General features: G+C 36.0%; 1 protein-coding gene across 2 annotated transcripts in view; it reads left to right on the forward strand.

Annotated features, from left to right (window-relative positions):
• Positions 1-15,404, forward strand: part of PPHLN1 (periphilin 1) — a 67,404-nt gene that overhangs the window by 8,804 nt on the left and 43,196 nt on the right. For both annotated transcript variants that reach the window (XM_018919654.3, XM_050988044.1), the window contains exons 4-5: positions 343-522; positions 954-1,009. In XM_018919654.3, the coding sequence (XP_018775199.3) occupies positions 343-522; positions 954-1,009 (236 nt within the window). The remainder of the gene's footprint in view (positions 1-342; positions 523-953; positions 1,010-15,404) is intronic.

Raw genomic sequence — 15,404 nt, forward strand, 5'->3', positions numbered from 1 at the left:
TAAAGATAATGTAAAAATCTGAGCATTACATGTAGCTAACCGATGCTCAGAAAGTAGCTAATGCTACTGGTTATAAACTTTCAAAAGACAGTTAAACCACGTTTAAAATTTTCCCTCTGTACTTAAACTTGTAATTCCTTAGGATTGAATATGAGTAGTGTCCAATTAGATTTAATAAGTTATTCCACTGTCAGACTGGCATGATTTTTAGTTTGCTGTTTCCCTGTGCAATTTGCTCTTTTAAGTCCCATATGTGGAAATAACTTGATTCTACATTTGTTTATGTGTTGCAGATTTTCAGCTGTTAAAAGCAATGTGATTTTGTTTGTTTTTGTGGTTTAGGGTGATTACCACAGAATAGTAAACATTGTGCCCAAGAAAGCACCACTGCTTGAGAGACCTGGGGACGGGAACTACAGTCGCTATGATGACTACGGTCATGCCGAGTACAGAGACTATAACGCGGGTCGGAGCTTTGCCCACGACCGAAGAAGTGGCCCTCCACACCGAGGTGTACATAAGGTGATTCTTCTCTCATGGTTATTTTCCCATTAAGGCTTGGATACTAGGTAGTTAAAATACTGGAAAGGTCATTGTTGTTGCCCCCTGCAACCCAGCTGTTTGAAATTCTGTCATTTCAGGGTGTTGATGATAATTTATATTTCGAAGACGAAAGTTTTCTTTAAGTCAGAGCATGTATATATGCTTTGGAAACTTCTGTAGTTTGTGTTTTGTATAGCATTGCAAAGTTGCTCTCTTCAATATTGACAGAGGAAGAAAATAAAAAGTAAATGGATACAATGAATAAATTGAGAAGATACTTGTTGCAAGGGGTAATACTTTTTTAAATGCTTCGGTTTTGCAATAATTAAGTACCATTTGGCAACTAACTGTACTTGACATCTGACATGGAGATACATGTCATGCAGTTGTTTTGCATGTATGTTTTGCAGGATGAATCGGGATACAGATGGGCAAGGGATGATCACCCTACAAGACCTGAATACAGGTATTTTTTGATTCCAGTAGTGCCATGCATGGGCTGCAAATATTTAGGGCATTTTACTTGGTCACCAAAACAGCTGGTAGAGCAGACCAGTGAAATAACAGGGAAAGGACATCTGTTGAAGTAAAAGACAATAGTGGAAAATGGGTTTTAGTTGTATTGTTTGAAATAGAAATAAAAGAAGTTATATGACATGAAAGTCTCTAGTTTAATAAGGAGGCATCATGATAACATCATTATGATGGTAACCTGTAAGTGTAAGTAATTTAATGCATCTCTGATCAGTCACACTTCTTACATGATTTCAGAGAATTCTTTGTTCTGTTATTTGATTCTGCAGCTGCAGTACATTTGGGCTACAATATAATGATGCCTATGCCATTTTTAACGTTGGTGGGATAGGTAATAGGATTATGAAGTTCACCACAGCCTTCTGAGCTCACTGTTTTCTCAGCTGAACTGATGAATATATATTTCCATCATATGTAATATTAATTTCTATGAACCCTTCTTAGTCTGTACCTCAGGTTCCCATTTATGAAATCTAAGGACTAGTACTGCAATGATGTTTGATATGGATTTTTTGAGTTAGCAAATAAAGTGCACAGGATAGTGTTACACTCAAAATTTATGGACAAGGATGAAAGTCACCTTAAGTATTTAAACAAGAATTGATTGTTAGTATAGGTGAAATATTAGCAGTCTGATCCAAAAATGTCATCTGATGGCTGTGCTTTTTATATGCCACATCCTGCATTTCCACTTCTTGAGATGTCTATTATATCAGCCTGTATTTGTGGATATTGCATCATGGTGTTAGTCATAATATATGTAACGCTCCTTGTTACTGCTTTGTGTTTAAAACTATAGTTGTAACTTACAAAGGTCAACAGAAGTAAACCAAAGTAGCTATAGACACCTGGCCAGTTGGAAAGATTGCTGTTAAACCAGCAGCAAGTTAAAAAAAAAAAAGGCTGCAAGCAAGCAGGTCAGAAAAAGTTCACACAGGGCAAGCCTTAGACTTGTGGTGTTGTAAACTCAGTATGATGCTGTTAAGAGCAATATCCATACAGGGCCACACAGTTGCAGTAGATCTCTATTCCATTGAGTGGGATGATTTAGACATAGCATGGGTGGATTATTCTATAACCTCACCATAAAGGAAATCCTTCATATATCATAAGGGTTCTTTCAGAATTGCATGTTTGGGGCTAGAAGCAAGAATAAAAGGTTTTGAACAGGAGTGCTTAATAAAAATTTGTGTTTAAGTTTTTCCATCTTTTCCTCTCAATTTAGAAGAATCAGGGTTGTTTAAAGCTGAGGAAAACACCAGAAAGGGTGAAAAGACTGAGTTAATGTCAGGCAGTTTATTGTACGCAGAACAAGAGTGGCACCCAGTGGTCAAAAAGATTGTCTTAAATGCATCCTGATTTCTTCCTTTCAAAATGAGGTTCAAAAAAGTGAGGTAAAAATGTCAGCTCATTTTGTTGAAGGCTTTATTAGTGTGTTGTGTGGTATATTATAGTCCCCAGTCCCCTCTGAATATGTATTATATACTTCAGATTATGTAGTGGTTACACAACTGCAATAATGTTATGGAAGAACTTCATAAAGATCCATGGTTCAAATATATTTGGAATCAAATGAAATCCTACTGATTTTTCATACAAATATAGCAAAAAATCTTTAAAGTAAAGTCTTGTGATCAGACTGCTAAGCATTTGTTCTGTTCCATGTTTTTAATAAACTTAATTATGATTCTTTGCATATTGCCCACTATTGAGCAATGTAGTAGATCTCAAGGAGGAAATCAAAGTACATTTTATGGTATTTGTTGTCTCCTGTGGTGAAAATGCTAATTATTTTCTATTTCAAAGACATTTGCTCCACAAAATATGGTATTAAAAAAGTTATTTGGTGCAAAAATGCCTTCTCTTTGGGTATACTTAAGGTTATTTTAGTTAAATTCTTTGGAGTACACATAATTGTATTTTTTTTTTTTTTGAGGAAATAGGAGGAGGTTTAAGATGATTTTAACCAGAAGGATTAAAAAAAAAAAAAAAAAGCATGGAATGTGGCTAAAGCATAGTTAGAAACTAGACAATCAGGAGACTTGTATTTAATGGTTTTTCATAGTTAGTTCAGTGACTTTTAAAGTCTTAAAAATAATAGTTCATTTATTGACAGAAATGATAGCTTTCTTTATTATTTTTAAAGTCGCAATCAGCAGCTGTAAGAAGTTGTGCTGTAAGAAGTTGTTGTCAATATGATAGCATTTCCCTTTGAGTATTCATCATTCACATTGTTCTGTTTTGGCTTTTGAAAACATACCTGTCAAAAGGTACTTTCTCATCTCTTACCCTTTGTAGTTTTCTTCCCCCTATCTTGATTTAGGGAGCTGAAAAACATTACTTGAGATTCTCCTGAAGAAAAATGCTGCTGATCTGCAATATCAAATGTCCTTAAGTGAGTCCTATGTACAGTTTTGGGCATCACAATATGAGAAAAATATTAATCTATTAGAAAGTGTCCAAAGGAAGGTAACAAAGATGGTGAAAGACCTTGAGGAGAAGCATTGTGTGGGGCAGCTGAGGTCACTTGGTCTGTTCAGCCTGGGGAAGAGAAGACTGAGAGGAGACCTCATTGCAGTCTGCAACTTTCAGGTGAGAGGAAGAGGAGGGGCAGGTACTGATCTCTGCTCTGTGGTGATGAGTGACAGGACTTGAGGGAATGGCCTGAAGCTGAGTCAGGGGAGGTTTAGGTTGGATATCAGAAGAAAGTTTCTCACCCAGTGGGTGGTTGTGCACTGGAACAGGCTCCCCAGGAAAGTGGTCACAGCACCAGCCTGAGAGAGTGCAAGAAGTGTTGGACAATGCTCTCAGGCAAATGGTGTGGCTCTTGGGCATGTCCTGTGCTGGGCCAGGAGTTGGACTTCAATGATCCTTCTGGGTCCCTTCCAATTCCTTGTGTTCTGTCATTCTGTAATTGTCTTAAACTTTGCTGTTGAAGAAACCAGCAGTTAGGGATTTTTTCTGTTTTTTCCTATTGTTTCTTCAGTAGTATTTGTTGGGTTTTTGTAAGCTTCTTGCATTTTCCTTAAAAATAGGACATGCTTGCTTACATAGCATTTGTAGAGCTGTGGCTTCTGCTGTGTGTCTAATGACCAGCAGCAATTCTCTGTGAGTGACATCAGGATTGCAGAGGTTCTAGCACTTGGCCTACTGTCTTTTTTTTTCCTTGCCTTCCTCCTTATAGGGTTATGCTCCAGTTTCCAAGCAGCTGTCATTGACATGGTAGACATTATCATGTCTAGCACTGAGTGGAGCATTGCTATTCCTTCCACATGCTTTTTGAGGGTTGTTACCCTGTTTTATGCCATGTTTCGTGAACAGCTGTCATCCTGATTGTGACTTTTTTTATGGTGAAGGTACACATTTTATATGTAAAAAATAAAGGAATTCAGAGGATGTGTGGGGCATAGATTTCAAACTGAATTCTCAGCTCTTTTTTTCCTGGTGTCACCTGAGAAATTCTAAACTCCAGAAACTGATGTGAATTTTGTTTTAGCTTGATTTCAAGTGCCTTTTGGTTCAAGTGTGGTTGGCACATAAAAAGAATTGTACATCATAGTTTGGAGGAAACTTTCTGCACACATTAATGTCTTGGTTGCTGATGCTATGAGAATTGTGAGTCTTAGCAATTCAAAGGAGTAGAGATCAATTAAGATGTGATCTTTGTACATTTATCTTGTACTGATGTTGATCATTTCTGGAGCTGTGTTAGTGCTTGTCTTCAGCAATATATTAGGCTCATTTATGCAAAGCACTCATGCATGTCAGATGTTTTAAATAAAAGTTGCAGGGAACTGTGCTGTTATATGTTGAAGGATTCTAGTTTTGCAGTACATCCCTATGGGCCTCATAGCAATGGGTTTTGCATACAAGTTCATTTTTATAAGGTCAGATGAACTTTTCAGTGGGAAATGCTTTGGAAGATTGTTAGCTGCTGTTCACTTCAGTCATGCCAAATTTTAATCCTTTTGAGTGCACAGAGCATTACTTCATTCTTTTTTTTCTTTTTTTTTGCCAACCAAACTGAGTTTACAGGATGTGAAATATATGAAACTTGGCAAGTTAAGATGGGTAAGACTCATCTTCAAAGAGAAATTACAAAATGACGCACTTGTAAATCCCAGCTACACATGCATTAAATTTGATCCTTAGAATTATCTGAGGCCCAGTTTTTTGTAAAATAAAGGTTGCCGTATTTGTGGAATAAGTAAAAAGTAGACTCCTGAGAAGTGGCTTATATAGGACATTTTTGATATCCCCTCTTCAGCTGTATATATGAATAATTTTTCCTTTGCTAATGGAGGAAACTTGTTGCTACTATGTGTGTTATTTTGTTTATTGTGTGTTGGATTTTCCTCCCATGTTCTAAGTGAAATTAGGAAGTAGTTTTAGTAGTCCAGTCTTTAATTCTAAGGCATTTGCCCATCAAAACCAGATCTGCTTATTTACTGGAGTGCTTAGGAAATACTTTGTAATAAATGGAAATACTGAAGTAATTTTGGTACTACAAATAAGGGAAATAGCAAAATATAGAAACTTAATTGTAAACAGTTTGTGGTCTGTGAACAATTGAGATTCATCAGTCAGTTCTATGTTTTGTTCTGGAAGTGTTTTAAATCAATGGCTTATTTTCTTTTATTTGAAAAAAAAAAGTGGATTTCTGAACATTAAACTTGCAATTACCACTTTAGGGTGGTAAATCATAATATATGTTGGTTTTTCTAGATGCATGCACCTTTACAGTGAGAATGGGTTTACTGTAGGCTGTGGAGTAAATTGGTTGCAAAGCCCAGCAATCTTGGCTTTTTGATCTCTGCTTGAACTACCCTTCCATTTAGTGATTAACCCCTTGTAAGTGCACAAAGTGATGACAGGATGTTGAGGAGTTGTGGTCTGAAGTTCGTACATTGAGAAGAAAAATGTACTTTGATAAGAATGGTTATTTTAAATGAAAACCTTTGATGAGAGAATCTCCAGATGGAAGTTAAGGGTCACTGACTCTTCTCTGAATAAAGCAGTATTTAATATTGAGAGTCCAGATGTGTCATAGGCCAAGGCAGTTATCTTTACATTGTCACTATGCAATCACCTTTGAGTTACAGGGAGCAGTTATTTCTTGGGGCTTTTTTCTCCTCCCTCTGCATTTTCTTTGATTAATGAAATAGTGAACATGTTTAAATAGTATAATATTTTAAAGTAGTATATTATATGGTGGGAGGCCTTTAGGCATTGGATTTAAACTTTCTTGTAATGTAAACTGATCTGTGTCTTGCTTTAGAAGATAAACTTACCCAAAGGGATTTATGAGATGGTGCTATAAATGTACATAAGTCTGCTGTTCCGTTGCAATATTTGACAGCTCTTAAGGGACACCATACAAGAACCTCATTCTTTATTAAAAAACATGTGTGGGGGGAAATAAATGTGGCAGTCACCCAAAGAAAATGGTCTTGCTTTTGACAGAGATTGATAAGCAGAGTTGTGATTGTACTCATTAGCACATGCCTTTTTCTTTTAATAAATAAATAGAATCTCTGCCAGAACATTGAACCTCTCAGGTATTCACATGGCTGAGTAGAGTAGCTTGTTTATTCATATACAAAATTACAGTTTCCTTATAATAGATCATTGTGGTAGATTCGTAATACCTGTCTGCAACTCCAGGCAAGAACTTGTCTGTTGAAATCTTTTGCTCAGAAAACCCATTGTGTTAAGCTGCTAGCTAAATTAGTTTATCTTGGCTTATGATATTTTGGAGGGTGGAGGGGGAAAATTACAACCTTTTGGAACAAGATAATAGGTAATATACAACATAAAAGTTGATTCTGGTTTACACTAAATATTTAATGACTTCATATTCAGTTCATATTTTATGCAGCAGTCTTACTGATTCAGTAGTTGCTACATTTTCTTTAAGAACTGTTTTCTCCTCTGCTGGCTGTAGCTCTTTTGTGCTTGGGACAACCAATTTGTTTGCAAACTGAAATTTATATTCCATAATTTGACTGTCATTACTCAGTCAGAGTTAAATATATCTGATTGTATGCTTGCACTTTGGGTTCTGTAGGTCTATAAGTTTTTATTTTGAGTGGATTTTAAGAATTCAAATCTTCTCATGCGGATACCACATAGCATTTTAAAAATGCCCCATACTGAGGATGGAGTATAATCAAGAGCAGTTCAGAAATGTCTACTGGTGCATGTCAACTGAAATTTAAAAAGTTTCTGTTTGAACAAATTTGGTTTTATTGTTGTAATGAGTCTTTCTTCTATCTAATTTGGAAATCAGAGACTTTGTGAACACTGCCTGTTTTCTTACTGGCAGTTTTATGTCAAACTGAGTTTCTGCTCTGCTCATATGAGCCCTGTGTTCATATATCTAGAATTATTCTGGAAACATCACTCTAAGCATGACTGCTGTCATTCCACTTCTGAAATGTTTGTCACTTGAGAGTGGGGGGAGAAGGAGAGATCAGTAGACAGGTTTCAACTGTAGAATTTTTTTGCCCACATGTTATCATGTAAAAATATGGGGAGGAGGTAGAAATTGCTCTTATTTTCAACTGGGATGTTTTTACAAGTTTTAGCTAATTGTGTGGCTAAACTGGAAGGTGAATGTTGCTTTCACTGGCAGCTAGTTTTAGTTGCTGATATATTTTTAAAAAATTATTTTATGTATATATAAATATAATATATTTTAAATAAAAATATTTTTTGCATAGCAATTGACTGTGATGTTTATTGAAGGCTGTTTAATTTTCTTTGCAAAATTTATCCGATGCCAAAAAACAAGTTTGCTTTCAGAAATTGCTTACTGATAGTTTTGTTCCTTTTAAAGGATCTTGCAGAATTCTAATTGGTTATGCAGTTTCCATCTCAAGATGAGAGAAAGGAGTTTAAACTATCAAATTAGCAGAACTTCTCACTACCTGATTTTTATTTTTTTTCTGCTGAGCTTGTAAATAAGCAGCCTCATACACTAAGAAGCAGCTGGCTGGCCTGTTATACAAAATGTGGAATGGTTCTGTATCTTGGACTTAACTTCTCTAAAAGCCCTAAGAGAAAATTGGGTGAGCTTGTTTTTGAAATAATTACAAAAGGTATTTTCAGTCTGATTCTGCGTGTGTGGTATTTCTTATACTTTGATCCTTTTAAATGTTTCAGTTACATTTAAACAGCTTCTCTACTATCATTCTGAGGCATTGAGAAAGGATAAGGACAGATATTTATAAACTTTGCAAAGAACATTTTTATATTCTTCAAAATTGTTGTTGAATAAGGAATGGCCAGGTAGTGAATTGACTTGTAGGTATTTACTTGACAAAATTACAGCAAACACACCAAATTTGGTAAAAAAACCCCAGAAGTTCTCATCATGTCAATTCTCAACTGCTATCATGTTTATTTGACTTGCTATTGATCCTAAGCTGTGTTACCTTTTAAGGGCTTTTGGCTTTTTGTGTGTACAATTGTTTCCCACTGTATTTTTTGTAAGGTTTTTAATTGTCATATGAAATTGATGTCATCATTGTTTTTTTTACAGGGGCTATTGTGTGAGACACCTGTTTACTACAGGTGTTAATATGTTATGACACACCTCTAAGGAAAAATTCAGTAGTCTGTGGAAACTCAGTTAAATTTTATATTAACGTTGATTGATTGTTTAAAACTTAGTCACAGCTTTGGAAAATTATGATTTCCTTCTTATAAATGTTGTTTACATAAGTGCTAATAAAGTGTAAGGAGCTCATCTGTTTACAATGTTCAATAGGATAACGTACCTAAAGATAAGATTATGTACCTTTCCACTGGAAGGTCTTGATTAACATATTTCTTAAAGGAAGGCTTTGAAAAGCGAGCTCGCCGGGTCCAGTCTTATAGCTAGCACTAGAGATGGTATCAAAACTAGCAGGTTAAGGCTGGATTGGGAAATAATGAGGCAAACTCCCATGGGTAGCACTTGATTATTCTGGAAAAGTTTCCTAACTACTTCATTGAAAAACAGCCAGCTTCTGAGACAGTGGGGGAGGGAAAGAGAAGGGAGTCTCCCTTTGAGTGCAAACAACTTCTGTTAAGATGGCATCAAACTAAATAATCTCAAAGCCAGTGAACTGGACTGATGAATGCAGTCATGGCTTTCTCATGTTGAGGTGTGTTGTCACAGAAGAATTGGACATAATTTCCCTTAGGTAGGTAAATTCTTCATTATCTGTTAGGTTCCAAGGACTTGTATATTCAAAATATAACAAACAAAACATTTTAGATTCAATTCCCATTGAGAGAGGGTGAGAATATTAGGACACAAGAGAGGAGAGGAAAAAGTTTAGTGTTACTAATAATTTAGACATCCTTTTGTTAAGTATTTTGCTTCAAAGAGAACCTTTTTGATGTGCCATTTCCTTGTGTTTGGGGTGTTATGATCTACATCTCAGGAAAAGTTCATCAATAAAGCAATCTATGATCTCATGCTGTTGGTATTATTTTTAAAAGATGAGACTATTTTTGCATGGTAACTAATTATTCCCAGTATTAATCTTGACATTAGTTCATGATATATATTTGCATAACCTTAAAGGTTCTTTCCTTTGTATATGAAGCTCTGTAGAACTTGTTTATGAGCTGACAGTAAATGCCTTTGTCTAAGTGAAACTGAATATTGATGTCACTACACACAGCAGGGCTGGGTCAGCCAGTTGAGGGAATGTCTTTCTCTTCTGAAGTCTGACTTTTAACAGTTGCATGTGTTAAACTAAGTTATAACTTATCTAGCCAATAATGCCTAATTATTTTTGAAAATGATGCTTGAGAGCATGATTATGAAATTTGGAAGTAAAATGGAAAAAATGTTTGAATGTATTGACTTACAGAATAATAGAATTGTTTGAGTTGGAAGGTACCTTCAAAGGTCATCTAGCCTACCCCCTGCAGTTAGCAGGACATCTTCAAGTAGATCAGGTTGCTCAGAGCCCCATCCAGCCTGACCCTGAATGTTTTTTCAGGGATGGATTGTTTGCTCTCTGGGCAACCTGTTTTTGTTTCAGCATGCTCATCATAAACATTTTGTGGTGGAGCCTTTCTTCTCCAGGCTGAATGCTACCAACTCTGGCACCTTTCCTCACAGATGTGCTCCATCCCACTTGATAATTTTTGTTGCTGTCCTTTGTACCTGGTCCATCCATGTCTTTGCAGGACTTTGAGGCTGGGTGCAGTGTACCAAGTGGGATCATCAGTAGAGTAGATGGGCAAGCTAATTCAGGTTTGATGAGTTACTAGACTCAGTATGCATTCTGCAATTTTTATCTTGTTAGAGGCAGTTTTTGAAGCATTTAGTACAAGGATTGTCTAAGTAAGGTGAAAGATTATGTTAACAGAGGAGACTGAAGTATAAAGCAATGAATTACCTTCTTTAAAACCTCTTTTCAGCTACTGTTAATTTATTAATACTTACTAAAACTCGTGTCAGTTAAACAGCATTCTGTTTTTAAACTTATCTTTGATTTTACATTTATTACTCACAGCCAGTCAGTGTGGCTAGATATATATGTCTGTTATTTTTAGGGGAAGAAAAGGACTATTACTTCTTTGAGGCTTATTTATTCTAACTTAATCTGCTCTAGAATTCTGTCAAGGAACCTGTTTTATTTATTGTAATTAATTTAAAGTCAGGAATGCAATAAAGAGACTGATTTTCCTACAGTGAAAGTATATTTCCACAGCAGTTCTTACTATCTAAGCAGGAGCCATTGTGGTCCTTCCCCTCTCCCTGGTTCTCTTTCAGGTGTTTGTACATTCCACATAGTTGGTTCTGTGTGCTAGCCCACCACAATGAATTAAATATTTGTCTGCCAGTTTTGTTGTCTGAGAGAAAATATCAATGCCAGCTTAGGCAAAGAATCAAAATATAGATCCAAGGAAGGTTGCAGAGTTCAGGATTGCAGCAGCACCAGTTTCAATCAGTATGAGCTGTCATGGACCTCCAGAGTTAACTATTATTAAATCACTGAAATAACTGAAGGCATACAAGAGTTGCAAAAGGATTTTTAATAAGGAATTTACCCAAGCAGCATAGCTTGCCAATGTGTTAAATTTGTTCAGACAAGTGATATTTAAAATGTGTAGGAAATGGCCTACAAAAAGAGGCAAGAGATATTAAAATAAAAAAAGATAAAGCCACATGGCTGAATAATTTATAAGAGGAAATGTCTCTCTTAACTTTCTGATTTTGAACAAACTATGTACCTGACAGGAAGGAATGAATTCACATAAAAAACCATTCCATTATGTGCAATGGATTTTTTTTCTTCATATATGTATAATGTCTTTTACATTGAGAAATCCAGAAGCAGAGGCAGTAGTGTGCTAATTTTGCTGAAGTTTGCTGTGCAGAAATCTGTACCACTATTAGAAACAACACTTTGAGGCATATAAGCAAGTGAAACCTATTTGATCTAATTGCTTCATATCTCACTTTATTTAAGAATAAAAACGTAGAGAGCTGTGAAGCATTTTTCCCATTTTGAATGTTTTTTGATTTATAGATCTCGTGAAGGGATTTGGAAGTAGGAAAAAAGTAAATGTAGTAAGGGTATTGTCCATCATTATTACTGACATAAGGTATTACTGCTTACAAACCTGTTCCACAACTTGTTCTTCCTTTTGCAGCTTTTTATTGATAGTGTTGGAAACTCAACCCCAAGAGTTGGTCAAGTCAGCATATCCTACTTGTTGTGTTCTTTTGCCATTGAACTAATGGCATTCTGCAGCACACTGATGAAAAGCTTAAGTGCTCTTCCAGCAGCTATTTCATGGTTTCTGGGTTCTTTTATGGAAGGATTTTAAAGATAGCTTTTGGGGAAAAAGTAATGGCTTGCTGAACATAAAATTCACTTATGTCCCTAAAATAAAGTGCAAAAATATTTCTCTCTGGGGCTTAGAGTGTATATAAGACAAATGCTTGTCTACATTAAATTGCTTGGCACATCCTAAGTGTGAAGTAAATTCAAAGCCCTTAAAGAAAATACACTTTTGAGGGATACCAATGTGCTTTGGTACCTCAGGGAAATGTTTTAAAACTCTTTTTTGTGTGCTGGTCTCTGAGGCAGGGCAACAGTAAAAGTGCAATTACCTACTTAGGAATCTTTGTCCATTCCAACTTTGTCTAGAAGCTAAAACATTGACCAGTTTCTCTGATCTGTTAAGGGCATTAGGAAAAAAAAAAAGTATGCAAAGTACCATATTATGCTTCCCAGCTATTTTCCCGTTTTTAAGCTTATATTGGGATAGATGATTTCAGTTGTTTCCATTTTGAATTAAGTTTGTTTAGGAATTGATTTAGTTGCTACTGCATGGAGTCATAAAATGGGAGAGGTTTATGAGCTAGGTCCCTAAACTAGTTGTCTGAACTACTTTACTTTTCTGGGATGATAGGCTGCTCAAAGGGCCCTTGTGAATGTTGTAGCTGTTTATAGAAATTGTAATTTTGTCTATCACTTTAAGCAAATACTTCCTCTGGAAATAAGACCTATGTTTTGTTTTTTGTTTTAGAGAAATTGGGGGTCTTACTAAGCCCTTGTTTTAAAAAAGAAGAAAAACAAAGGTGACATGCATTTGAATGCAGTTATTTTGTCTAATATTATCTTAATTTGTCTAAACAGCACATTTTGCCTTTATTCTTGAGTTGCCTAAAGCTGTTTGCTCTTAATTCTTTGGTACTTTAAAACCGGTGTTTGTCTGGGCTCTTTGTGACTGTGTTTCTCTGTCCTTATCTGTGATTGACCATCATTTCTCCCTGTCAGATAATAGAGAGTTTTAGTTTAAATATACTTTTATTATGTAGACTGATCTTGCAGCAAGTCTAATGGTACATTATCAATGGCAGTAAAAAGGAGGAGGGCACTAGGAAGAAAGATCAATGCAGTGGCATTTCCAGTGCCATTGAAGTGCATAGCTTTACTATTCAATTAAAGGACATAGAAGCATTTCTCTCTAATGTTGCTGTAATATTCAGAAGATCTTATTTTTTATTCTCTGACCTGTCATGACATCCTGAGACGGTGGCAGGGAGAGAGGAGTTGAGTAGCTTTCATACTGACTGAGGTGGACAAGGATTTGCTGTTTGCTTATGATAACTTCAGAAGTATTGCATGCAGCATAAAAATCATGAAACATTTATATATTTTCTTTCTTTCTTTTTTGTACATTTGGTATTTCTGAGTATCCTTTTCTGCTTGAAACAGTGTTTCACAATGCCTGTTTCCTTTTACCTTCATGCAGAAAGCTGTTCATAAGATTACACTTATCAGGTCCTAATTATGTTAATTTCATTTGAAGCAAAATGCAGATATCACAAGTGCTCTATTTACTTTCTTAGTCATAAAATGTTGAAAACCAGTTGTCAATAAGAAATCTTACTGTCATTTCAAATGTTCAAATGAAAGCCATTGAAACCAGGTGCAATTCCTTCTATCTATGATGGTGTAATTGTAATTTGCTGTATTATTTTAGCTTAGGATAAATCTGCATAAGGATCTTTAGGCAATAACAAGGGATTATAGCAAATCTCCAAAGCAGAGCCTAAGTAAGTTGTTGGTTTGTTGCACAACCACATACTGTGTACTTTAGAAAGAAGTGGAATGAGTTCTGGGAGAGGGGTGGCTGGAATCTTGCACCACCTACATTTACTGTGAAGATGTTAAAAGTGGAGGTGTTCTTGCCTCTTCTTTTAGAGGCTGGGGGCGTTGTATATTTTATTAAATATTTTCTGCATCATCTGATTCATGTTGGTAGCTCTTGCAATGTCCTGAAAAGGCAGGCAAAAGGAATTTTAGTTTAACTTTTCTTCTCCCTTCCCCTTGCATCTGTGTTATGAGGCAGAAAAAGTATTTTCAGTTTAGGATTCAGTTCAGATCTTGACTGTTTTATCTCTTTGCACTGAAGTCTGGTGTTGCAGAAGCTATTTATAGCTGCTTCAATTTATTTTATAAGTTGAAGATATAAAAGTATGAGAGTTATTTCTAGGCAAGGTTAGTAATTAGGCAGAAGCCTGTAAATGGAGTGTTTAATCCCTTTGACAATAGCAGTAATCTTTCTTGGGTGGAAGGGATCACAAAAACATCTCTGACTTTTTAATCTAGGTTATAGGCAGCATTCACCTGTGAATTACTGGAAGACCCTCCTGTTTCTCTTCCACACAATATGCTGTTTTGTTGCCTGTGTTCAGCTCTGTGTCAAAAATGAGAGTTATGTTCACTATAGCTGGACCATAATGAAGATTAATATTCTAGTTGAAAAGTTGAATGTAATGGGATATAGAAGTCCCAGAGAGCAGTGAGCATGAAGTATTGGAGGCTGTTGCTCTGTAGCACAAATTCAGTGAGAGTGATCTAAGAGTCCTCTTACAGTAAAGCTTTTCCTTTGTTTCATGTGATGTGCTTCATGTACCCAAGTACCCCTCTATTCCTGGGCATTTCACATCCAGGAAGTGATTTAATTTTACTTCTGAGTACTCTTAAGAGATAAACCTGACACACTGGTTTGTGTTAATCTTTGTTTCACAGAGCTTACTTTATACCACTGTTCAGTTTCTGTTCTGTGGGCAACTGAAAATCTCCTCAGCATTGTATTCCCTCGGTTTTCTGCTGTGCAGAAAGTCATACCTTTGTCTGTTCTGTAGTTGTGTTTTGTCCTTGAGGAAACTGGAACTGGAGGTGAACTGAAATAGCTGTCAGGCTGGAGCTTATCCCCCAGCTGCCCCTGGGGAATGGTATATCACAATATGGCTGGTTTTGTAACATTTCAGAAGCTCCTCCAAGACTGCCAGCTTTAGTGAGAACTTCATGGTCAAGTTTCATCAATGTTAACAAAGATACTGCTTCCTGTTGCAACACTGCTGAGAGAGCAAAATTGTGCTTTTAGCATTAAATGTGAATTATGAGCACAAAATACAAAGACTTGAGGGATGCTATATAAAAGGGATTAATTCTGTATTTATTATTAAGGGCAGTAGCACTATTTTAAAGTCTATTTTGCATCTCCATTAAATATTGTCCCTGCTCAATAAACCTTTTGAGTATGTGTTGGAATCTGAAGCATGTGCTTGACTGCTTTGCTGAATTGGGGCCTTCATTACCAAATTGCAGGTGAATGTTAGCTTAAGTATTTAAGGAAAAAAATAACTGTAAAACAATGCTTACTTTGTTCTGTTCAGTGTTTTACATTAATGGAAAACATCAGAAATGCTATGCTGTTGCTATGCTGTCCCAAATGGACTTAATATAGTTAATGGCATGAATGTTCTGTATGAGATATGGTCTAGTTAGGAATTGACA

Source organism: Serinus canaria, chromosome 1A, assembly GCF_022539315.1.
Source record: "Serinus canaria isolate serCan28SL12 chromosome 1A, serCan2020, whole genome shotgun sequence".
NCBI lineage: Eukaryota > Metazoa > Chordata > Aves > Passeriformes > Fringillidae > Serinus > Serinus canaria.